The sequence below is a fragment of the Rhinoderma darwinii genome, chromosome 4 (assembly GCF_050947455.1).
Source record: "Rhinoderma darwinii isolate aRhiDar2 chromosome 4, aRhiDar2.hap1, whole genome shotgun sequence".
NCBI classification, from domain to species: Eukaryota; Metazoa; Chordata; class Amphibia; order Anura; family Rhinodermatidae; genus Rhinoderma; species Rhinoderma darwinii.
In genome coordinates, this window is record NC_134690.1 from 80,586,275 (window position 1) to 80,612,332 (window position 26,058).

The 26,058-nt window shown below is 41.0% G+C and overlaps 1 protein-coding gene across 9 annotated transcripts in view; it reads left to right on the plus strand.

The window, feature by feature from the left end:
- The window catches only part of TRIP12 (thyroid hormone receptor interactor 12), a 180,802-nt gene extending 161,640 nt beyond the window's left edge, over positions 1-19,162 (plus strand). For all 9 annotated transcript variants that reach the window (XM_075861253.1, XM_075861249.1, XM_075861257.1 and 6 more), the window contains exons 34-43: positions 824-980; positions 1,222-1,320; positions 6,828-6,942; positions 7,134-7,288; positions 7,433-7,597; positions 13,094-13,258; positions 16,142-16,255; positions 16,574-16,668; positions 16,776-16,879; positions 17,773-19,162. In XM_075861253.1, the coding sequence (XP_075717368.1) occupies positions 824-980; positions 1,222-1,320; positions 6,828-6,942; positions 7,134-7,288; positions 7,433-7,597; positions 13,094-13,258; positions 16,142-16,255; positions 16,574-16,668; positions 16,776-16,879; positions 17,773-17,969 (1,366 nt within the window). In that variant the 3' untranslated portion in view covers positions 17,970-19,162. The remainder of the gene's footprint in view (positions 1-823; positions 981-1,221; positions 1,321-6,827; positions 6,943-7,133; positions 7,289-7,432; positions 7,598-13,093; positions 13,259-16,141; positions 16,256-16,573; positions 16,669-16,775; positions 16,880-17,772) is intronic.
- The last annotated feature ends 6,896 nt before the right edge of the window (positions 19,163-26,058 follow it).

The following is a 26,058-nucleotide window of genomic DNA, read 5'->3' on the forward strand; positions in this document are numbered from 1 at the left end:
ACATTCAATTTTTTGATCACTTTTTATTAAAACATTTTGGAGAGCCAAGGTGACCAAAAAACCTAAAATATATCTATCTATCAGAGAGAGAGATGTAGCATATGAATTTTTTTCTAAAATTTGTTGTCTAAAACCTGGGTGCGTCTTATAGTCCGAAAAATACGGTATATATAATTATTTTATGGTTTGTTTTACGACGTTCACGGAGTGGATTGAACAACGCTATATTGTGAAGTGTTTTTTTGAACTTTTAACATTTTTTATTTTATTTGGAATGTTCTAAAAAGCTTGAACTGTGTGTTACTTTTTTTTTTTGTTAGTCCCCCTAGGGGACTTGAGCAAGCGGTCGTTGGATCGCTTGCATAATATACTGCAATACCAATGTATTGCAGTATATCGTGATCTTGACCGTTTCCTTTGAAGGGCTTCAAAGAAGCACAAAGTTGGCAGACCTGGGCCCTTCATTAGGCCACCAGGCTGCCATGACAACAGTCACTGGCTAATCCCACTGTGGGGATGTGCGATTGCGTGTTTGAGGAGGTGCCCCCCGGATTCTAACAATTTAAAGACTTTGGTCGCGATTGACTGTGGCATTTGAGGTGTTAAATGGGTGAAATCAAAGATCACTTTGATTCCGCCCATTGCAGTGAGGTGTTGGCTGTATAACACAACCGTCACACCGTGAGCCCGCTCCATACTTCCCCTTAATGGCTGTCACGTGTACGTGACCTGTCGTTAAGGGGTTAATAAAAGTTCCGTTTTTAATTTGGGTTTTTGGTGATGGTGGTGAAATTATTTTGATAAATGTTTATTTTATTTTCAGTCCGTTCTTCTTTCCATTTGACACGAGACAAATGCTGTTTTACGTGACTGCGTTTGACAGAGATCGGGCAATGCAGAGGCTGCTGGACACGAACCCCGAAATCAACCAGTCAGATTCTCAGGACAGCAGAGTGGCCCCAAGACTGGACAGGAAAAAAGTGAGATATGGGGCTACTGCATTTGGTAGAGTTAAAAAAATATATACTGTACATACTACACCATGTTTGCTGGTTGATATATTCCCATGGTTAAAGCTTTGTGTATTCCTACTGGTCTCCTGCTAGAAATGTCCTGTTGAACTTTCACAAGCTCTACTGTAGCAAGAACATATAAGGGGTTAATTTTGTATTCTCCAGCTGACTGAACACCTCACTCGTGTCATTTCGTCATTTCTTTCAGCGCACTGTGAATAGAGAGGAGCTTCTGAAACAAGCAGAATCTGTGATGCAGGATCTGGGAAGCTCACGAGCTATGCTGGAGATCCAGTATGAGAATGAAGTAAGTAACCTCCATGCATGTCTTGTTTTATTAACCGGTTAAGGACTAGGCTGTTTTACAGCTAAATGACCAGAGCAAATTTCACAATTTTGCTATGCGCTTCTTTAGATGACTATAACTCAGCAGGTGAATAAAGTTCATCTTTGAATTTTACACTCTTTTTAAAGGACAGATAGGGCTTTGTTTTAGTGGCATTTGTCAGTATATATCATTTTTTTTTTTTTTCACTAAAGTGGGCAAAATTGGAAAAAAATGCAAGAATTTAACAATTGCGTCAGTTTAGGCTAGCATTTTTCACACACGGTATGAACCACGGCCAAAATTAATCTCCTTTCACATTCTTCCACTTCTCCCGTGCATGGGGATACCAAATATGTGAGCCTTATTCACTGTGCGGGCATGTGCCAGGGCTTGGCATAAAAGGAGGCTTTTTGGCCTTTTCGGTCCAGGAATTTTGCATTTGATTTTAGAGCCGCATACTGTTTTCTGGGGGGCCTAATGCTGCTGAAACATTAGAAACACCCCATAAATGACTTCATTCACACAAGTAGACCCCACAAGGTTTCCTTCAAGGGGTTTATCATATTTTTAGCAAGTCCAGTTTTCTTCTGAAAGTTTCTTGAATAAGATGGAACAAAATAAAATCAGCACTTTTTTAGCAAATGCGTCAGTTTAGGCTAGTATTTTTCACACACGGTATAGACCACGGACAAAATTCATCTCCTTTCACGTTCTTCCACTTCTCCCGTGCATGGGGATACCAAATATGTGTGCCTTATTCACTGTGCGGGCATGTGCCAGGGCTTGGCATAAAAGGAGGCTTTTTGGCCTTTTCGGTCCAGGAATTCTGCATTTGATTTTATAGCCGCATACTGTTTTCTGGGGGGCCTAATGCTGCTGAAACATTAGAAACACCCCATAAATGACTTCATTCACACAAGTAGACCCCACAAGGTTTCCTTCAAGGGGTTTATCATATTTTTAGCAAGTCCAGTTTTCTTCTGAAAGTTTCTTGAATAAGATGGAACAAAATAAAATCAGCACTTTTTTAGCAATTGCGTCAGTTTAGGCTAGTATTTTTCACACACGGTATAGACCACGGCCAAAATTCATCTCCTTTCACGTTCTTCCACTTCTCCCGTGCATGGGGATACCAAATATGTGTGCCTTATTCGCAGTGCGGGCATGTGCCAGGGCTTGGCATAAAAGGAGGCTTTTTGGTCCAGGAATTCTGCATTTGATTTTAGAGCCGCATACTGTTTTCTGGGGGGCCTAATGCTGCTGAAACATTAGAATCACCCCATAAATGACTTCATTCACACAAGTAGACCCCACAAGGTTTCCTTCAAGGGGTTTATCATATTTTTAGACAGTCCAGTTTTCTTCTGAAAGTTTCTTGAATAAGATGGAACAAAATAAAATTACCTTTTTTTTTTAACAAATGCGTCAGTTTATGCTAGCTTTTTCACACACAAAATGGACCACGGACAAAATTCATCGCATTTCACATTCTTCCACTTCTCCCGTGCATGGGGATACCAAATATGTGTGCTTTATTCACGGGCATGTGCCAGGGCTTGGCATAAAGGGAGGCTTTTTGGCCTTTTCGGTCCAGGAATTCTGCACTTGATTTTATAGCCGCATACTGTTTTCTGGGGGGCCTAATGCTGCTGAAAGATTAGAATCACCCCATAAATTACTTCATTCACACAAGTAGACCCCACAAGGTTTCCTTCAAGGGGTTTATCATATTTTTAGACAGTCCAGTTTTCTTCTGAAAGTTTCTTGAATAAGATGGATCAAAATAAAATTAGCAATTTTTTAGCAAATGCGTCAGTTTATACCAGCATTTTTCACACACGGCTTAGACCACGGTCAAAATTAATCTCCGTTCACATTCTGCCACTTCTCCCGTGCACGGGGATACCAAATATGTGGCCTTATTTATCACATAGAGATGTAGGAGGGCGGAGGATAGAAGAAGATTATTTCACAAATCGCTTTTTTTCAAAGCTGGTTTTACAAAACTCAACAGAGTTTCTATAACACTTCCAAAATATCTGCTCTTGAAGCAGAAATCCCAAAATATTCATCTAGGGGTATAATGGGAATTTATTTTTTGGGGTTTTCTAAAATAAGAAATTTCAGGTTAATGCAAATGGAGCTCTCCAGCAGATGAACTTTAGAAAACATCAAACATGACATCCAACCCCCACCCATTCCCTCCCTCACCCTTGGAGTAAAATCAGGGGAAAAATAAAAACGTAATGTAGGGCAAATATATTTTCAACAAATTAACTAAAATCTAATAATTCAGAACAGTGTGGTATTTTTTAAAACATGGCTCAATGCACAGGCCTGGTTGCGAGGGACATGAGGGACAGAAATATCGGGAATCTTTGCGGTGCCCGTCTTTTCTGCAGACGCGGCACTTTTTCTGGGGGTTGCTTCTGGTTGCTGTTGGGGGAATCCGACTGATGAAGTGTCTTTCAGTCAGTCGCGTGACATCCTCAGACTGGGGGCATTCTCGGGTGTCCTGAACATCAAAAATGAGGCCTTCAATAATTTTTTCCTGGAAATCCAGGTATGTGTCTCTGCCTCTGTTTTTTTTATAGAGCACAAATGAGTTGTGGATGGCCACCTGTAACAAATAAATGGCCACCTTTTTGTACCAGGTTTTAGTTTTGCGTTTTACTAAATAGGGCTGTAAAACCTGGTCGCTTAAATCCACCCCCCCCCCCATGTACTTGTTATATTCGGACACGCTCACTGGTTTGTGCTTGTCCGATGTTGCCCCCCTTTCCCTCACTGCCACTGTTCCTGCGGTATGAATCGTGCTTAGCACATACACATCTTTGCGATCCCTGAACTTGACCGCCAGCAATTCTTCAGATGCATAAGCACAGGAGTCCCCCTTTACCATGCGCTTCCCCACTAATTGCTGTGGAAAACCAATTCTGTTTTTGCGCATGGTACCACATGCCCCAGTCCTTGCAGCATGCAAATGCCTAAACAGGGGCACACTAGAATAAAAATTATCACAGTACAGGTGGTACGCTTTGTGAAGCAGAGGCTGCATTATCTCCCACACGATCTTACTGCTGGTGGAAAGATCAGGGGGGCATCCAGGAACATTTATTGTGCGGTCCCGCCCTTCATAAATCCTGAAGGCGGTGGTATATCCTGACCCGCTTTCACACAATTTGTAGAGCTTAACGCCATATCTTGCCCTTTTGGAAGGTAGATATTGGCGAAAGCTAAGTCTGCCATGAAAGTTGAGGAGGGATTCGTCCACACTTACATTCTGCTCAGGGGTGTAGAGTTGCAGAAATAAATTATTCAGGGAATTTATTAGCGGTCTTATTTTGAACAACCGATCCCGGTTTGCATCGGTACTTGGGGGGGCCTGTGCGTTGTCATTGAAGTGGAGGAACCTCATTATTGTCTCATAACGAGACCTGGGCATTACTGCAGAATATACTGGGGTGGCTTGGGCGGGTCTTGTTGACCAGTAAGACCTAATGGAGGGCTTTTTGACAATACCCATATTTAGGGTGAGCCCCAAAAAAATTTTTAATTCCTGCAAATTGGTGGGCGTCCAATCTCTGGCATGGGTGGATGAAGGTTTCTGCCTTATATATTGCGTGGCATATAAATTTGTTTCGTGGACAATCTGATTTAGGATGTCGTCCGTTATAAATAAATGGAAGTAATCCATTTGGACAAAATTTGTATTGTCCACGGTTATGCCAGGAGTGGCCGTAAATCCGTGGATTCTAGGCCCAAAAGATGGGGCAGGTGCCCATACAAGAGCCTGGACTGGAGGGACCAGGCTGTCCCGTGCTACAGCGCTACTTGGCCCTGCGCTTTCATGTTCTGCAGTTTCGACTGCATCAGGGACAACGTCCCCTGAAGATGAACCTGAAGTGACGCTGTCATCGTCACTACCTAAAACAGGTTCCATCTCGGACGCCATCTCTGATGCGGTCTCCGACTCAGACCACAGCATGGCGTATGCCTCCTCGGCGCTAAACAACTTCCTCGCCATAACGTAACTAACACTAACTAAACAAATTTTTTTTTTTTTTTTTTTTTTTTTATAAAACACACAAACTAACTGCTATATATATCTACACTACCGCTAACAAAAAAATAAACCGCTATTGCTATATATATTATATATATGTGGATATATATATAATTATATACTCCCTACCTGCCTATTCTAATAGAATAAAAGAAAGAAAGGTAGATAGATAGAAAAAAAGATAGATGGATAGATAGATTGTATAGATAGATAGAAATCTATCTATACAGAGACTGTTTTAGTGTAACTGTATTTTTTTTCACTGTAATCTTCTGGCAGCAATTCTCTCGAGTCTCCTCTTCTCCTCAAACTGAAACAATGTTTGAGGAGAAGAAAAGAGGCAGGAGATTTACTGCCAGAAAAGTCAAAATAAAACAAATGTGGTCGCTGTGATAGGTTTTCACAGCGACCACATGATCAGGGACCATCAGATTGGTCCCTGATACTCTGCCCAGTGCCCAGAGCTGTTGGTAACAGCGAGGGCACAGGGCTGTGTGCACGCGATCGCGTGCACACTGTTTTCTATGCAGAAATGCATGTGATCGCTGTGATTGGTTGTCACAGCGATCACATGTTCAGGGGCCAAAAGATTGACCCCTGACATTCTGCCCAGTGCCCATGGCTGTTAGTAACAGCCAGGGCACAGAGCTGTGTGCACGCGATCGCGCGTGCACAGTCTCTGAAGTGCGGCCGTATATATACTATACGCCGGACTTTAGAGACCCTGACTGCTGGCCGTATATTTACGGCCAGCGGTCGGGAACCTGTTAATGCATCGTGCAGCTACAAATAAGGTACCACGAAGTATCAAATCACAAGATGAAATATGGCTCCATAAAATCACCTGTACAAGGTTTTCACAGTACATCTTCCCACACATACCTTTAAAAACATTAAAAAAAACTTCACCAGCCAGGATCAAAACTTTCATATTGGCCCTGGAGAGTTTGGTGTTGGAGGGCTGTTTTTCTATTTAACAGTAGGAATCCTGCAAAGATGGTTACACTCTTTTGAGCTCGAAAATCAAGCATAATACACTACATGCCACCTACAACAATTTTTGTTAGTGACCGGAAGAAGGAGGGAGTGCTTAAGTCTCGCTCCATGTAATTGATTTGAAATCTGTTGGGAAATTCTGCCCATTTTGCACTTGTGTCCTACACTGTATTGGGTCTATTTACATGCATCGGATTTGTTGAAAAAAAAATCTGTAACTGAAAATCTGTTCAATACATCTGAATGGAGTTGTTTCTGCAGCATTCACATAAATTTCTCCAAGCCCCAGTCAGATGAATAGGACAGTCGCTGAAATCTCTGCAACACATCTGCCGCGTGTGAATATGCCCAATACAGTGTAGAACACAAGTGTAGAATTCTCCAACAGATTTCAATTGTGTATTGTTGTTGTGTTTTGTTTTAGGTTGGAACCGGATTGGGACCCACTTTGGAGTTTTATGCACTTGTATCTCAGGAATTACAAAGATCCGACCTTGGCCTATGGAGAGGTGAAGAGATCACACTCTCTAATCCTAAAGGTAAATATGTAATGTCTCAAATTAGGTTTTGGACTGACTAGACATATGCGATGTGTTCACATTGTACAATTTGTCAGTTAATTCTGTGGTTTTGCCTCCCTTTTATATTCAGTTTAGTTCATGTTACATAAAACCAGCTTATCTGTAGCAGACTTTCTGCATGAATTCTCTGAAAATCATTTACTTTGTAGGAAGTCAAGAAGGGACCAAGTACATTCACAATATGCAGGGCCTGTTTGCTCTTCCGTTTGGTCGGACTGCTAAACCAGCACATATCGCTAAAGTGAAAATGAAGTTCCGTTTTCTTGGGAAATTAATGGCGAAAGCCATCATGGACTTCAGACTGGTAAGCGCTTATGAGCAAATTAAACGTCTGTGTGTAATCCAAGTCTCCTTTGTAATTACTATTCTACTTGAATAAATTATGCATTTCAGAAAGGGAAATTCTTTATTACAAAATATCTTACCAATTTTGTGTTCATTTCAATAGGTGGACATTCCTCTTGGACTCCCATTCTACAAATGGATGTTAAGACAGGAATCCTCCTTGGCCTCAAATGATTTGGTCAATGTTGACCCAGTGGTGGCAAAATCTGTTTATCATCTGGAAGAAATAGTAAGGCAGAAAAAGAGACTGGAACAGGATAAGGCACTGGTATGTTATGACTAAGTACTCTGAGTCGGAAACGCGTCAAATGTCAAGTCTCTCCTAAGTGACTCATTTTTTAATTTATACACCCAAGGCCAAAAAACTAGCGGTAGACGAGTACCTTATGTCCTTCAAGGGCCGTCTATCGTTTCGCCAATACATCCCCTCTAAAAGAGCCCGATACGGCATAAAACTTTATAAGGTGTGCGAGAGCACAACGGGCTACACCTGTGTTTTGTTTTTTTCATATATGAGGGCAGGGACCGCCACCTTAATCCCCCAGGATGCCCATAGGATATTGGCATTAGTGGGAAAAAAATTCTGGGAACTCATGGTGCCACTCCTACAGAAGGGGTACAATGTGTACACCGACCATTATACAGGGGGACACTGGTGTAATAAGTCCCTCCATGCTGCTAATACAGGGGCCTGTGGGACGGTGCGCAAAAATAGCCGGCTTCCCTCAAGAACTGGTCATTTGCAGGTGACCAGTTACTTGCTGTCAAGTGGAGTGATAAAAAGGAGGTTTACATGCTGACCACCCTGCATGAGGACACCATAGTGTCCGTGAGAGAGAGGAGAGCTACCTCTGATGAGAGGAAACCGGTCTGCGTAGTGGACTATAATAAGTTCATGGGGGAGTCGATCTATCAGACCAGATCTTACAACCACACTTGGTCAAACGCAAAACTAGGGCCTGGTATAAAAAGGTAGCGATCTACCTCATACAGATGACTACTTACAATAGTTATGTGCTCTATAAGACCCAGGGAACGCTCAGTTTCCTCCAATATCAGGAGATACCGGGTGTGCAGTAAACATGGAAGGAGGATGGATACCAGGTTTAAATGCCCTATATGCCCTTCAAATCCAGGCCTGTGCAACTTCCCCTGTTTTTGAGACCTACCACACCGTTTCTAATTATTAATTTTAGATATAATTTGGGTAAAACCAAAAAGGGGTGGTGGGGGGGATTCTTTTTGGGGAGTAAATTTCATTTATGCATATTTTTGGCTTTCCAAGGGAGGGAGGGATTCTCATGGGGAGGGGGAGGTAGTAAAGTGTATTTATTTCCGACTTTAAAACTAATTTTACCCCTTATGATTTTTTTTATACAATTCTTGGACAATTGAATCCAGGACTTGATCACTCACAAATGAATACAGTTTATTGTGCAGGAGCCCACATCTGTCTATTCAGAACATGGACCCCACAAGTGTTCTTGAAATAAAAAATGTGGGCATTGCATTTATTAGTAGATAAATCCAACACGTGCGGCCTAAGCCGCACCTGAATTAGTAGGTCGAGCGTTTTAGCAACGATAACAAGAATAAATTGGGGATGTATTTCCTTTTTCTTATGACTATGTCCTGCCACATACGGCTGTTACATTCCTAATTCTGTACCGTGATACGGGCATGATATTATTTTTTTGGAGGATCTCTAGTAATCGAACTGTTCCTTATCCATACACCATGGGTTTTGTTCGGGTTCTTACTGGAAGTAGTACACCCGACAATTCTTCTGGAAATACTGACATTATTTTGGGGATTAGTGATCCTTTACTGTTCCTATAGATGATTTTGGACACTGCCCCTTTATATGTACTCTAACCTATTCGTTGTTTTGTGCACATAGCGGTTCCTACCTTGCCGGGCAGGCGCCTGTTATTGTGTACCGCGTCACTTGGAACATTCGTCCTTCATATAGGGATTGATAGAGCTAAAAAGACGTTGTACAACCAGTCACTGAAAAAAACTAAAAACTTGTCATGGCAGCCCTGCAGGTGTTCTTCTATCTAGTGAACAAACTCAAGTTTGCCACATAGTTGGATACATTTTCCTCCATTTGTTTGAAGATATTGCCCGTCACTCCTGTACAGCTTATTTTTTCCCCTCTGACTGATTTTATATCCCTTCCTTCCGGGCCCTGCCGTGTGTCCAGCCAATGCATTAGGGCCACAATGGGGGTATTTTTGAAAACAGGAGAAGCAGGGCGATATATTTTGGGGTGTGTTTCTTCATTCTCATGTTCACTTTACAAAGAAATCGGTCTTTAAAATGACACATTTGTGAAAAAATGTTAATTTATATTTTTTACGCCTGCTTTGCATGAATTCTTACAAAAAAACTGTGGGATCATAATACTTAGAACACCCCTTAATAAATACCTAAATGGGTGTAGTTTTCAAAATGGGGTCACTTGTGGGGGTTTCCACCATTCTGACACCTATGAGCCTCTGAAAACCTGGCTTGGTGCAGGAAAACAAAATGTACTTACAAATTTAATAATAATTTTATACATTTTGAAGTCTTCTAAATTGCTCAAAAATTATTGATTTTTTTTCAAAAGTGCTGCCAAAATAGAGTAAAGAGATGGAAATATATTTAATTAAAAAAAATTGTACAGTATGTATGTAAATACGTGACATATTTCAGTTAAAAATAAGGGAAAATGTTAATTTTTAAAGAAAATCTTCAATCTTTGAATTTTTTAATTAATTTACGCAAATCGTATCAGTCTACTTTTACCACTAAAATAAAGTACAACGTGTGGCGGGAAAAAAATGTCAGAATTACTTAGATATTCAAAACTTTTGCAGAGTTATTCTCTGATAAAGTCAGACATACCAGATTTGACAAATCTGGCTTGGTCATGAAGGTCCAAACAAGCTTGGTCATTAAGGGGTTAAACATCTCCTGAGTAGCGGAAGAGGGACTGTGTCAAAATGACCTTTAATTAAAGAGAACCTTTCACCTCCCCATACATGTACAGCATGTAATGGGGAGGGCTGCACAAACCCTGGGGCACTTTACATATTTTTTTTTCCGTTATATTTGGCGCCCGATATTTAAATAACCCCCTGAACAGTCAATGGGGCGTGTACTGGCAAGGGGGCGTGTTACTGTGGCTTTGACACTGTCCAATCCGATATGGACAGTGCCACTGCAAGAGCGAGGAGAGAGAATGTGCAATTGCAATCTTTTCACCCGAACTGGCAAGGGGACATGTCACTGCTACAGACAGTGTAAGAGCTGGGGTGGGGAGCGCTTACACTGTCCGTAGAAGAGACACGCCCCCTTGCCTGTTCGGCGGACAAAGTACAAGACTGATCTCTCACGAGATGAGCGCGCGCTCTCCTCTCCCCAGCTCTTACACTGTCCGTAGCAGTGACACTGGTTGGTTATGTGAATGGAAAGGGCTTTGTACGGCCCACTCAAGCAGAAATTATGGGGAACGAGGTGTGGGACCATGCAGTTCTGTAGAGGGAACATGGGGGTAACATCAAACAATGGAGGGGTGTAATATATATTTTTTTTGATCAAAAAAAAGATTTACGGAAAAATAAAATGGAGGGAAGATGGGAATACCACTTTAAAAGATTGCTCAGGAGCTGCTGTACAGCAAACAGTTTGTCTAGCACTCTGAACGGGATTCTGAAGCTTCTATACACTAAGACATAGAAGCGAAAGGGGTAATTGTTTTTTTTTGTTTTTTTTTAAGTTTCAAAGTCCTTTTCATATAAAAATACATGCCTTTTAATTTAAAAAAAATCTGCCCATAGCCTTTAAACTTTACCTCATTCAGAATATTGTTGTTTTATCAGCCGTGTAATAAGATTTTCTTGTGGATGTTGCAGCCCAGCTAGAGGAGGACAACACAGCTGCTTGTAAAGGATTAAGAAGTGTCTTGTCGCCAAAATGCTGTTTTTCTGTCTTTTGGAGCAATTCTAGAGAACTATGATAAATATATTATGCTTTCTCACTGAGTTACGTCCAGTATCTTACACTGCAGCTCTCCTCAGTTTTATCTTTGCTGTTTAAAGAGGCTCTGTCACCACATTATAAGTGCCCTATCTCCTACATAATGAGATCGGCGCTGTAATGTAAATAACAGTGATTTTTATTTAGAAAAACAATCTATTTTCACCAAATTATGAGCAATTTTAGCTTTATGCTAATGACTTTCTTAATGCCCAACTGGGTGTGTTTTTACTTTTGACCAAGTGGGTGTTGTAAAGCGGAGTGTCCCTGCCCCTGGGGGCAGAGACTGTTTGAACACTGACGCTGCGTGTCGTGGTCTTTCGCCGGCCGGCCCCTCTCAGATCCACCAGTGAGAGAGCATTCATTAATTTGGAACTCATAGACAAATGCAGATAATGTCCAAAGTTAACAGACAATGTAAATTCTGCAGCGACAATATCTCCTTGAGGGAAAATTGTGTTTTTGTTTTAGTTTTTTTTTAGCTTTTTAACTTTTTTTTTTATTTATTAAAAAAACTTTATTTTACTGTTTTTTTTTACTTGTCCCCCTCGGGGACTTGGACCAGCAATCGCTGGATCGCTTAAACAATATACTGCAATACTAATGTATTGCAGTATATCGTGATAATGACAGTCTCCTATGAAGCCCTGCCGGAGTCAGGGCTTCATAGGAGTGCAAAGATGACAGACCAGGGGGCCTCATCAGGCTAACATGCCAACCAACGGCACCGTTGGAATGTTACAGGAGGGGTTGCCCCCCCCCCCCTGTATTTAGTCATTTAAATATTGTGGTTGCTATTGACCTTTGCATTTAACGGGTTAAACGAGCGGGTCTCCGCTCGTTGCCTGGAAGTGTCGGCTGTAACACACAGCCGACGCCATTTTATTTGCACTTTGTCACAGTAAAAAAATATTTTACACCTTCAAACTAAAAGCATCCACAAGCATGATGCAGCCGCCGCCGTGCTTCACTGTGGCAATGGTGTTCTTGCGGTGACTAAGTGTTTGGTTTGCGCCACACGTAGCGTTTCCCATGATGGTCAAAAAGTTCAATTTAAGTCTCATCTGACCAGAGAACCTTAATCTATGTGTTTTGCCATAGGCTGTTTGATAAACTCAAAACGTTTCCATTCTTGCGGAGTTATGGGCCATTCAGAACAGGTGTATTTATACTGACATGTGACATTGCACACAGGGACTTTATTCAGCTAATTGTCACTTATGAAGTTCATGGGTTTGACCAGAGCTAATTTAGAGATTTTATAACACTCAAAACGTGTTTTGTTTTGTTTTTTAACCAGGTTTTTTAATTTTTGTGGTTTTTGGTTTCTTTTTAATTTCACGAACAACTTGGACTATTTTGTCAAGTCTATTAAAAACCAAATACATTTATAATCCATTTTAACTCCAGTTTGTAATGCAGTAAAATAGCAGCAGAGATCTTCACTGTGTACACATGCTGCACAGTCGGCTCTCCCAGCTCAGAAGCAGGAAGGTCTGGAAACAGTCTGACTGCTCTCCGCTGCGTGTGGAGATCCCTGAAGGTGGCTCACCTCTTAAATGGCCAGAGCTTTTGTCGCTAAAATAGAGAATTTAGATACATAAATTTGGGAGAAGTTCTATATATTTTTGTTTCCTTATTAGTTCACAAGGTTTCCGAAGAAGTGAGAAACCCTATTTAAGTGTTTTGTTATACTAAATTCAATGTTTTTAATGATCATATGTATGCTTTATAATAGACCAAAGAGAGTCTGCAATTTGCACTTGAAAGTTTGAATATGAATGGCTGCTCTATAGAAGACTTGGGACTGGACTTTACACTACCAGGATTTCCCAATATCGAGTTGAAGAAAGGAGGGAAGGATGTTCCCGTCACTATTCACAATCTGGACGAATATGTACGGGTAAGTGAAATGGAGTTTGAGGTAACGTAATTCAAAGCTAAAATAAGTGTAATATTGTAGATGGGAAGTTCTTGCCCTATGTCTTATGTTATTCTGCAGCCCTGTAAATATTGGAGTCTCTGTTCTTAGTGAGGTTCACAAGCAAGAAATAAATCTACATTCGCTACACAATTGAACAAGAACCGGAATACCAGAGTTCTTATATGAACAAAGTAATTGTTTTCCAGCTTGCCTAATTTTTCAGATACGTTTTTCAGACTAAGCTGTCGTGTGTGCACGTAAGGAATAACACTATTTCTGTATTTCTGGCCATTATATGACTTGTATTCTGCATTATTTATCAGTTTTCCCCTGTGCAGGCTCTCTGTGATTCTCACTGGTCTCTGAGCTAGTGGGCGGAGCCTGACTGCTATCATGTCTTCTATACACCGCACACATATAGAGATATGAGAGCTGGATTCTCCTCTATTATATTATAATGTAAATAAAAATACAAAAAAATGTCAGCCGCACAGTCAAAAAATAGTAGATGGATGCAAGCCCACCAGGGTCACGACCAAAACGACCCAAATGAATAGATCCAAAAATCAGGCATCACTCCGGAGATATGTAGCAAAAACGTGAAGGCGCTTTACATCAGTCCGGTGCCTCTGACTGAGAGATTAATAAAGCACCTTCACGTTTTTGCTGCATACCTCTGGAGTGCTGCCTGATTTTTGGATATGTGTATATATGCTGCATCAGCATGGGGAAGATCATACAGCAGCAATGAGCAGTATAGATGTGAATCCAGCACTGGAGTGACATACACTATGGACAAAAGTATTGGGACACCTCTTAATCATAGAATGCAGGTGTTTCAGTTAGTCCCATTGCTACAGGTGTATAAAATCCAGCACCTAGTCATGCAGTTTCATTTACACACGTTTGTGATAGAATGGGTCATTCTGAAGAGCTCAATGATGAATTCCAGCATGGTACTGTAATAGGATGCCGCTGCTGCATAATTTGGTTCTGCTATCCATGATACATTTCTTCAAACCAAGATGCCATAAAAATTAGCCACTTCAAGGGCTTATTGCCTTTTATCACAGAAATGAAATATATTGTGGCAAGTTACATACAGTAATGATACCTTTTTCCATTATACCTGAACTTAAAGAGGCTCTGTCACCAGATTTTCAAACCCCTATCTCGTATTGCAGCAGATCGGCGCTGCAATGTAGATTACAGTAACGTTTTGTTTTTTTTTTCAAAAACGTGCATTTTTGGCCAAGTTATGACCATTTTTATATTCATGCAAATGAGCCTTTCTTAAGTACAACTGGGCGTGTTTAAAGTTATGTCCAACTGGGCGTGTATTGTGTGTGTAACATCTGGGCGTTTTTACTTTGTTTTATTAGCTGGGCGTTGTGAATAGAAGTGTATGATGCTGACGAATCAGCATCATCCACTTCTCTTCGTTACCACCTAGCTTCTGGCAGTGCAGACACACAGCGTGTTCTCGAGAGATCACGCTGTGACGTCACTTCCTGCCCCAGGTCCTGCATCGTGTCGGATGAGCGAGGACACATCGGCACCAGGCGACAGAGGCTACATCGACTTACCTGCAAACGCCGATGCTGCTGCAGAATCAACTGTAGCCTCTGGTGCCGATGTGTCCTCGCTCGTCCGACACGATAATTGAATTATTAAGGCGTGTACTCCAATAAGGCCAAGATCATACCGTTTTTTGCAAAGTTTTTTCTTGAGCCAAAGCGAGAAGTGGATCGAAAAGGAAGGAAAAGTATAAAGAAAAGACGAATACGTCTCCTTTCGTTTGTGTGAGCTACATCGTTAGGCTCCAAAAACTGCATGAAAACTGCTTGTGTAATCCTAGCCTTAGAGGGTATGAACATCTTTAAATGTGTGGGGGGGGGGGGGGGGGGATTTGTTTTGGTTTTTATATTGCATTCATTTGGTTTTGGGATAATAAAAAAAAGACTTCCTCAATAGGGAATTATGTTACGTTTTGCTTGCGTTGATTCGCATACGTTGCAGGCAGCTCTGTGTGTCAAATCCGTCAGTGTAATGCATTGGCTGCTCGCTCTTCACCCAGTCTGTCTGATCTCCTGAACTCTTATAAACGCTCATTATAGCTGAATTATGATCACGTTGGAAAAACTTTGACTTGTATTCTGCATTTTTTTAGCATCTGTTTCAAAGTAAAGCCCAGAAATCGTGTTATTCCTCGTAAACACACATATGACAGCTTGTTCTGAAAAGTCCCCTGAAAGGTTAAATACGCTTTGAAATGCTAAAAATAACTCAGTGGAAAGCATATTAAAAGCTGCTAATGTTGTTCGCACACATTTTGTAAAAATGCTAGGGATCATAGGGCAGACGTGTGTTTGGACTTGCTATCAGTCATTCCATTGGTCATCATCTCCTAAGCCTGAAATGTCTAGTATATCCCGCAGGACTCCACAATCCACTAGTCCTGAAACAGTGCGGATTACAATTTTTCTTCATGAGGACAACGTGGTATCCGCAAATTTAGCCTAAAACTTCTTCATAACGTAGGGTGGTTTGCATATGTTCCTCCTCAGATAAATGAAAGAAGGCAGAGCTGTAGTGTTCGCTACTGAACATCTTGCATCCATTTTTTGCAGTTCCTTTTACCCTTCCTAAGATCAAGGGATAAATTAAACCCTATGAAAAGTTTTTGCATTGAATGCTTCTTCCCGGCTAGATGTAATTGAAAGGTAGCGCAGTATGGAGTTGGTCCTGCTGGTTTGTCTCATTTACCAGTGGGGGGCACTGGCAGGTCATTGCGGCAGGAGCCGACATCCCGGGCATATGGTAACTTGACGATTACATGCATCTTTCTGTGTTTCTTTGCAGCTTGTAATTTATTGGGCATTAAATGAAGGAGTCTCCAGACAGTTTGACTCCTTTAGAGATGGCTTTGAATCAGTCTTCCCACTTAATCACCTGCAGTATTTCTATCCAGAGGAGGTTTGTCATTTTTGCTTTATACAAATTTTTTTACTCAAGTTATACTATTACATGTGGTATTGTGTTCATCTGATGACCTTTTCAGTAGTTTTGTTCTTTTTATTTGTTTTCACACTATTGGTTCATTGTTTATTATAATAATAATAATAATAAAATAATAACAAGAGATTTGTACAATTGCATCATTGTAATCTACATGCAATTCGTAATTGCGCTGTTGTATTGTTACTCATGCTCTAATGCAACACATTTTATTACATATTGGTTGAGTAGTAATGAACTGTATATGATTCTAAATGAGCATTGTTCTCTTAACAGCTGGATCAACTTCTTTGTGGCAGTAAGGCTGATCCTTGGGATGTGAAGACACTGATGGAGTGCTGTAGGCCTGACCATGGATATACACATGATAGGTCAGCAGATCAGGCCAAAAAGCAAAACTAAATTATTGTTTCTATGGTACAATATTGAACTCAACCATTAGAACCCTGCTATAATGTATCCTCCTATTCTCTTGCAGTCGAGCTGTGAAATATCTCTTTGAAATCCTCAGTAGTTTTGACCATGAGCAACAGAGACTTTTCCTCCAGTTTGTGACGGGGAGCCCAAGACTGCCAGTTGGAGGTGAAACTCTACTTTTTACTCGTTTAACTAACAAATTATAGTAAAACACAACTGTTCAGTCATAAATACAGGAGAATGACTGACTGTTGGCTTGTTCATGATACGTATTTAAATATTAAAGGGGTTGTCCAAGAGTTTGGGAAATAAATAAGGGAAGCTTCAAAGGTTTGAAAATAACAAAACAATCCGTACTAACCTCTTCAATCCGCTGCCGATCGAGTGCACGTGTTCCGGCAGTTCAGAGCTTTGTTTACAGGCTGCCAGTAATGACGTGCCATACATGCTGGCGTCACTGCTCGGCTGTACCGGTCACGTGCACCCTGTAAACAGAGTACTCATTGATTTGATGTTTTAGAATATTTGCTGCTTTTTGTTTTAAATTGTTTTAAAACCCATGCACAAGCTCTTTAACTACTCAAGGACTTGGAGAATTCAAATATATACTCCATTGTACAATTATCTGGCTAACTATCATAGAGTTTACAATGAACAAGATTTGGTTTGGAATACGAGAGGTGTGAGGATGACTGCTGCGATCAAACTAGCTATGGCTACACATGCAATTCTGATGACAGTGGAGCCTTTTGATCAGAAATTTGTCATTTGGTGGTTTGCGTAGGCCTGTTCAGTGTTATCTAACACGCCATAAGCCGGCTTTAGACATGAGGTGGCAGTCAGCCCGATTGACATACATTTAAATCTGAATGCATGTGTTACTTCACTAGATCGTGAGAGAAAAGTGGCTCTCTTTTTTTCGTTGGTAACACAGGATATGACCGGTTGAAATCCAACCTGTCTGATCCTTATTTCCCAGTCTGCTAAAGAACGAAAGCGAAGGCCAGGTTCACATTTCATGTGTGTATAATGTTTATGTATTTACGTCTCTATTATAGGCTTCCGGAGCTTGAACCCTCCACTCACCATAGTCCGCAAGACTTTTGAATCCACTGAAAACCCAGATGATTTCTTGCCCTCCGTTATGACCTGCGTCAACTACCTTAAGCTGCCAGACTATTCTAGCATTGAGATAATGCGTGAGAAACTGTTAATTGCTGCACGCGAAGGACAACAGTCATTCCACCTTTCCTGATCCGATGGGACTTACCACGGACCCTGCTTAAGATGATGACAAATCATGATTACTTTTCTAAACGTGTCACCAGAGTCAAGGCTACAATCTCTGCCTTATTATAGAGAAAAACAATGCAGATTACTTACTACAAACACACAAAAATGAAGACACCTACTAGTCCTATTAAACAGCCCCCTGGATGTCCAAAATTGATCGGCTTGAAAGATACATGACATAAGTTTGTTTAGAAAGTTTTTTTTGTTTTTGTTCCATTTGCTTAAATTATCCTTTATTTGAAGAGTGACGTTTTTAAATTGCTTTGCCGTGTGACTTTAAAAGAGGAGGGATATTAAAGAAAAACAGTCTATAAGGAAGAAAAAAGGGATGTTTTTGAAGCTGGAAAAAATAAATATTGCTGTGCAGTTTAAAAATCCCAGTCTGTGTGTATATCCATCAAGCTAAAGTCAACACCCTCCACCACTTGTTCCCATCTCAAAGCAGATTCTGCAAACAGGGACATGGAATCGCAAAGCCTGTTCTTTGACAAATCTAGTTATGTAGTTGAGTGTATTTTTCTCACTTGACACCGCCTTCCTAATTACTTCTAATGTGCAATTGAGTTTTCCTGCGAGTGCAGACTTGATGGCAGGCAGCCTCCTTGTTAGTTTCTGTTGCAGCAGCAACCCTGCCTCTGAACATATTGTAACATCTATCAGAGAGCCCATTTACCGACCAGCTACAGAAACGCTTGGTGCTGATGGTATGAGAGTAGGTAGAGAATTGATGGTTTGTACTGGCCTTTTTCCAGGATACTTTAAAACTGTTTACACAGTATATAAAGAACTGAGTGGTGTTTTTGTTTCTTTTGATTTGTTTAAAATGTAAAAATAAAAAAATAAAAAAAAAACTTGGCTGGCCTGTATTTATCCAAATACAGCCATAGCATTTCAATTTAATGTATATTTTAAAAAGTATAAAAAAAAAATAATCGTTTAATGCCCTGTTTATTTTTCTTTCTTCAGATTATTATTATTTTTTAAGTTTTGTTTTTTTTCTGGGTCTAGTTCGGGAGGGAGGGTTGGAAATGTTTTGACAATGAAAGCAAATGTTCTCCATGTCCTGTTCTATGTGCTGATTTCTCAGATCTGCAATAATCTACTTCATCAGGTTCATGTTTTTACCTGAATATAAATAAAACAGAGAAAAAGTTTGCTTCACGTTTTTTTTTTACATTTTATTTTGTTCCATTTTCATTTGTTTGCAACACCTTTTTGTATTTATTACTCCTCTTCGTGGTGAAAGTTCATCTATTAAGCTGGTCATAGATGTAAATATTCTTTCCCAATCTGAGTGTTCAAATTTTATCGATTTATTTCCTGATGGGAATAAAAGCATAGACAAATTAATATTTCCCGTGATATTAACAATTGAAAGCATGAACAATGAATTTCTTCTGATAGCAGATTTTCTTGGTCAGAACTCATTGCTTAAAGAGGCTCTGTCACCAGATTATAAGTGCCCTATCGCCTACATAATCTGATTGGCGCTGTAATGTAGATAACAGTGGTTTTTGTTATGAGCAATTTTAGATTTATGCTAATTCGTTTCTTAATGCCCAACTGGGTGTATTTTTACTTTTGGCCAAGTGGGTGTTGTTAAGAGAAGTGTATGACGCTGACCAATCAGCGTCATACACTTCTCATTGCTGGGCTGGAACAATAAGAAGTGTATGCCGCTGATTGGTCAGCCTCATACACTCCTCTGTACAACGCCCACTTGGTCTAAAGTAAAAACACGCCCAGTTGTCTATTAAGAAACTAATTAGCATAAATCTAAAATTGCTCAAAAATGATATTTTTCAACATAAAAACCACTGCTGTTATCTACATTACAGCGCTGATCACATTATGTAGGAGACAGGCCACTTATAATCTGGTGACAGAGACTCTTTAATATCGTAGGTAAAACCTGTCAGATTGTTAATAATCTTTACGTCTATGGCCACCTCTTTAGGCTTGGTTCACGCAAGAACTTTTCAGTGTGGTGTGAGGAGTGCACAAGCCATCACATGTGAATTTACATTTTCAAACCACCAACACACCTGTGGTTTAAAATCACTGATAAACATTTCTATCAGTACAATAGTCTTACGTGCGTCCCATTTTCGATAGCGAATTTGATTGTATTGCCAACAAAAGTCGGAAGAAGAACATTTACATTATATAGCCTCAAAAACGATAACTTATTTTTATGAGCAGTTAATTTAAAGACAACTTGTCAGCAGGTTCAAGCTGCCCGACCACTGGTTCAGCATTTTGTGCATAGGATGAGGCCTTTCAATTAAGCTGAGGCACGTTTAGAGAATCCAGAGAGCAGCCACACATTGGACAATTTCCACAAGCCCAGCACTCTGAAGAGAAAACATAGTACAGTGAATTGAGGGCAGCTGTCGCTATTTCATGCTTTCCGTAGTTATGGCTGCATGAACCTGCAGCCAGGTCCCCCAGGTCAATGATATATAATATTTCAGTTGTTTTTTTTCTCATTGAACTTAATGGGGTACAGGGTACAATTGTGCTTCGTCTTGTATGGGACATTTTAATGTAAAATATTGCACCAGACAAATACCAAACACCTGGTGTGGTCCAGATTTAGAAGCATTAATGTTTAATGGGCTACAGCAGGTTTGTGTGGGAAGTATTGCTGGATTGCAGAAGGTCTTGGATTAGGATTTATTGAGAATTGCACCATTTATATAGTCGATCACAAGTACTTCATTCACACCTTTTTGTTTGCGCATCATTTGTACTGTCCTTTTAGTCCTATACATCCAACGTGTATATATAACCATTTTTAATGAGTTCGAGACGTGCTTTTGTTTTATCGCTTGTTTTACATACTGTTTAAACCTATTGACTAATTTATATCTTCAGGTAATATTAAATGCTTCAAAGTAAGGCTTCGTTCACATCTGCGCTAGGGTCTGACACAAACGGAAACCAAAGGTTGATTTCAATAGTGACGGATCCGGTGCCAATGGTTTCCGTTTGTCTCAGTTGTGCAAGGGTTCCATCGTTTTGACGGAATAGTCAACGCTATTGATTCAGTCAAAACGAAGGAACCCCTTCACATCTGAGACAAACGGAAACCATTGATATCGATGGTGATGGAAACGGAAACCTTTTGGTTTCTGTTAGTCAGTCAGGGTCACGCTTCGACGGAACGGGACTCTAGCGCAGATGTGAACGAAGCCTAACCTGAGGGATCGTAATGCGCAGAGGTTAAATGAACACTAAACATAGATAATACACAAAATCACAACCCCATCAATTCCTGTATAATTTACTTTGTTCCTATTTTGTCTCATTGCAAATAAGCTGAGACATTTTTGAAGAATTCCTATGTATGTATACCAGAAGATCCGTAATTTCCCTCCTTATTGCTATCCTGTGTCTTGTTGTAAGACAACTGGCTGCAGAATGAGCCTTCTACCTCTGCTCTGTCGGCAAAAGGAGACACAGATTGTCCCACCACGAACCAAAAATGGAATAGATGAGCAGAAAATAAACCTGTGTTCTCTGCAGGATTCAAGGATTTATCATTAACGTCTAGTGGGGTCCTCTTTCACCCAGATTGGGAAGTAATGCTCACAGAAGCTCTGGAACTTCCCTGGCATGTCTAATTAAGTAAGTACTTGTATTCCCAATGAAATAACAAATCTGGGACAGACTTTCTTGGAACTCTGCATTCTGCCATTCCATCGTTATTTCTCCTAGAAATGTATGAATAAGTTGTAACCATAACCTTTGCGAAATTGTGTCCCTTCAGTCTCACTCTTTCAGCACTAATTGACTACCAGGTGTAAACACAGACTGAAAACAGCCTATTTATTTATATATTTCTGAGGCCTCATGCACACGAACGTATTTTTGTCCTCCCGTAAATACGGGTGCTTGGTCACACGTATTCAACCCGTGGCCAATAGAAGTCTATGGGCCCGTAATTACGGGCATTTTTACGTTAGTGTGCATGGGGCCTGAGAGGAACAACAGGGCAACGGCACAACAGTGTCCAAAGAAAAGATGATCCAGAACTGGTATTTCATGGGGAACACAATTATATGTTCATGCAGACATGTCTGTAGAGCTGACCGGTTCCCTTTAAATAAAATGATGGCTGCCTGTGGCCAGGGCCGCCATCTGGGCAGTACTACTGGTACTGCTGCCAGGGGCTCAGCCACATGGCTGAAAAAAAAAGGGGACTTGTTGCAACCCCTGCCGACCTGCTGTAACTTCTGTCAGGGGAGGGAGAACAGTAAGGGCGGATTTACACGAACGTGTAATACGTCCGTGCAACGCACGTGATTTTCACTCACGTCGCACGGACCTATGGGGCCGTGCAGACAGTCCGTGATTTTCACTCAGCGTGTGTCTGCTGCGTGAAACGCACGACATGTCCTATATTTCTGCGCTGTTCGCGCATCACTCACCCATTGAAGTCAATGGGTGCGTGAAAACCACACTGAAGCACTTCCGTGGGACGCGCGTGATTCGCGCAACAGCAGTAAGAAGTATGATTGAAAACAGAAAAGCACCACGTGCTTTTCTGTTTACAAGCATACAAACAGTGTCATAATGATGGCGGCTGTGCGAAAATCGCGCAGCCGCGCATCATGTTGATGACACACGGAGTTAAGTGCCTTTTACGCTCACAAAACGCAGCGTTTTTTGCGTGCGCAAAACGCACTTGGTCGTGTAAATCCGCCCGAATAGTAATAAAACACTTTATCCAATAAATATATATCTGAAAAATCGGAAGCAGAACGCCTACAAACATCTGCCCATTGATTTCAATGGAAAATATGGCGTTCTGTTCTGACGGAGTGTTTTTTAAGCCTCGTTTTCCAAAAACGGCGCGTATAATGACGTCCGCGAAAAAGAAGTGCATGTCACTTCTTGGGACGTTTTTGGAGCCATTTTTCAATGAAAAACGCGAGTTGCTCAAAAAACGTCTGAAAATCAGGGGCGGTTTTCCCTTGAAAACCGCTCCGTATTTTCAGAAGGTTTTGAGTTTGCGTGTGGACATACCCTAACAAACGATGTGCTGCCTATCTTTTTGATACTTAACTGTGGGACTGGAGGTCGAGGTCCTGGTGCTTGCACACATGCTACTATTTATAATACTTTGGTGCTGCTCTTTTGGTATGTATCTCATATTTATCTATGTATCTCATATTTCTCTCATATCTCGCTCTCCTACCGTATCTCGCTCTCATATCTTTCTCTCGCTCTCATATCTTTCTCTCGCTCTCATATCTTTCTCTCGCTCTCATATCTTTCTCCCGCCTGTGGCGCTCTCCCGTCTCTCGCTCTCCCGTCTCTCTCGCTCTCCCGTCTCGCTCTCCCGTCTCTCTCTCGCTCTCCCGTCTCTCTCTCGCTCGACGACGACCAAAAATCACACTGTCCAGTAGCCTACGTCGCTATTAGGCTGGGTTCACACGACCTATTTTCAGACGTAAATGAGGCGTATTATGCCTCGTTTTACGTCTGAAATTAGGGCTACAATACGTCGGCAAACATCTGCCCATTCATTTGAATGGGTTTGCTGACGTACTGTGCAGACGACCTGTCATTTACGCGTCGTCGTTTGACAGCTGTCAAACGCTGACGAGTAAAAATACAGCCTCGTCAAAAGAAGTGCAGGGCACTTCTTTCAGACGTAATTTGAGCCGTTCTTCATTGAACTCAATGAAGAGCAGCTCAAAATTTACAGCTGTCAGAGAAGCCTCGCAAAATGCGAGGAGGCGGAATTATGGCTGAAACGAGGCAGCTGGTTTCTCCTGTAAACAGTCTGTCATTTCAGCCGTAAAAGCCTCTCATCGTGTGCACATACCCTTAAAATGACTACGACTGAATTTACTGTCATTACTTGCCATGTGGGTTATGGAACATAGCAATCTTTGTGGGTGCAGAGCCTATGAATCGCTGCCTGCAAGCCTTAGGTATACAATGATAAAAAAAATACGTTTTGATTTTATTAGCCCACGTGCAACGTTTCAGTCCAGGACTTTTTTTTTTTTTATTCTTATTAGATAGATATATAAAGATATTATAATCACCTATCTAAATTGCGATTTTAATTTTTATTTTTTTTAATTTTTTTTTTTTTATACAAATAAAGATTATTATTATTTCTATCTACCCATCACTTTGCAACATTGTGTCAAAAGGCGAACGTTCACACATTAAGCTTGATCTGGAACTCTGGAGCCAATGTGCTCGTTTCCGATCCTTGCCCTGTGTAAACTATTGTTGTTATGAGTCTTCATGGGGTTTAACCCGTTCGTGACTGCCCCATGGTGTTTTTACGGTGGCCACTAACGGGCTTTATTCCGATGCATAGGCCTTTTTACGGCGCTGAATCTGAATAAATAAACAGCAGGAAGCCGTTAAATCTCCCTGCTCTCAGCTACCAGAGGTAGCTGGGGGCATCCCTGCTCGAATGGGTGAGATCGATATCCGTATCGATCTCACCCGTTTAACCCCTCAGATGTGGTGCTCAATAGCGAGCGCCGCCTCAGTGGTTTTGGAGAGAGGGAGGGAGCTCCCTCTCATCCCACCGACACCTGGCTATAAGATCGCCGAGTGTCTCTGTCTCCGATGGCAGCCGGTGGCCTAATAAAGGCCCCCAGGTCTGCCTGTAGTGTATGCCTGCTAGGTCATGCCTAGCTTTACACGGACAGGCATAATACACTGCAATACAGAAGTATTGCAGTGTATTATAAATGCGATCGGATATTCGCATAGTTAAGTCCCCTAGTGGGACTAGTAAAAAAGTTTAATAAAAAATGAAAAAAAAAAAACACATTTTCCCCTTACATACTGCTTTATTATAAAAAGAAGAAGAAGAAAGTAAAAAAAATTATATATTTGGTATCGCCGTGTCCGTAACGACCCCGACTATAAACTTCTTATTATATCATTTAACCCGCACGGTGAAAGTCGTAAAAAATTAAATAAAAAAACCATGCAAAAATTGCTGTTTTCTTTAAATCCAGCCTTAAAAAAATGTGATAAAAAGTGATCAAAAAGCCGCATCTACTCCAAAATGGTACCGATAAAAACTACAAGTCGTACCGCGAAGAAAAAAAAAGCCCTCACACAACTGCATCGGCAAAAAAAATAAAAAAATTATGGCTCTTCAAATATGGAGACACAAAAACATATAATTTTGAAAAAAAAAAATTTCACTGTGTAAAAGTACTAAAACATATAAAATCGATATAAATTTGGTATCGTTGCAATCGAAACAACCCACTGAATAGTTGTGTTATTTCTACCACACGGTAAACGGTGTAAATTTAGGATGCAAAAAAGTGTAGCAAAATTGCAGGTTTTTTTTCTATTCCCTCCCCCCCCCCCAAAAAAAAAGTTAATAAAAGCTAATCAATAAATTCTATGTACCCTAAAATGGTGCTATTAAAAATTACAACTTGTCACGCAAAAAAAAAGACCCTATACAGCTATGTCGACAAAAAAATAAAAAAGTTATAGTTCCTTGAATGAGACGATGGAAAAACGTAAAAAATGGTTTGGTCATTAAGGTGTTAAAGGTCCGGTGTGGACAGAGGGTTCCCGCGCTCAGCCAGGCAGCGGGACCCTCTGCAGATAAAGGTACTTTTCCGTGGGCTGCACACTGGTTTTTTTCTGCACATGGCGATAGTCTAAAGTAATAGTTGCTGTCTTTCTGATGGCCTCTCCTGTACCGTCCCATGGGAAAATGAAGGCCAAGAAAACTAAACACAACTGTTGTATTAATTGCCAGTACCTGATGAATGGCAACACACTATATACTCCAGGGGTGTTGCTAGCACCGGACCTCCGGGGCACAAGATCTGGAACTTTGGCCCGGATCCCCGGGCGACTGCCGATACAGGGGTCGTGATAGTGACTGGGACGCGTCTATAGAAATTTACTATAGTAACTGGGGCCTATGTCATAAACTACACGGGCCCCTGTTACTATAGTAATAACACCATACTTACCCTCCTTCCCGAGCACAGCGGAAGTCCTGACGTGTTCTCGCGCCATGAAGCTGTGCGCGGCGC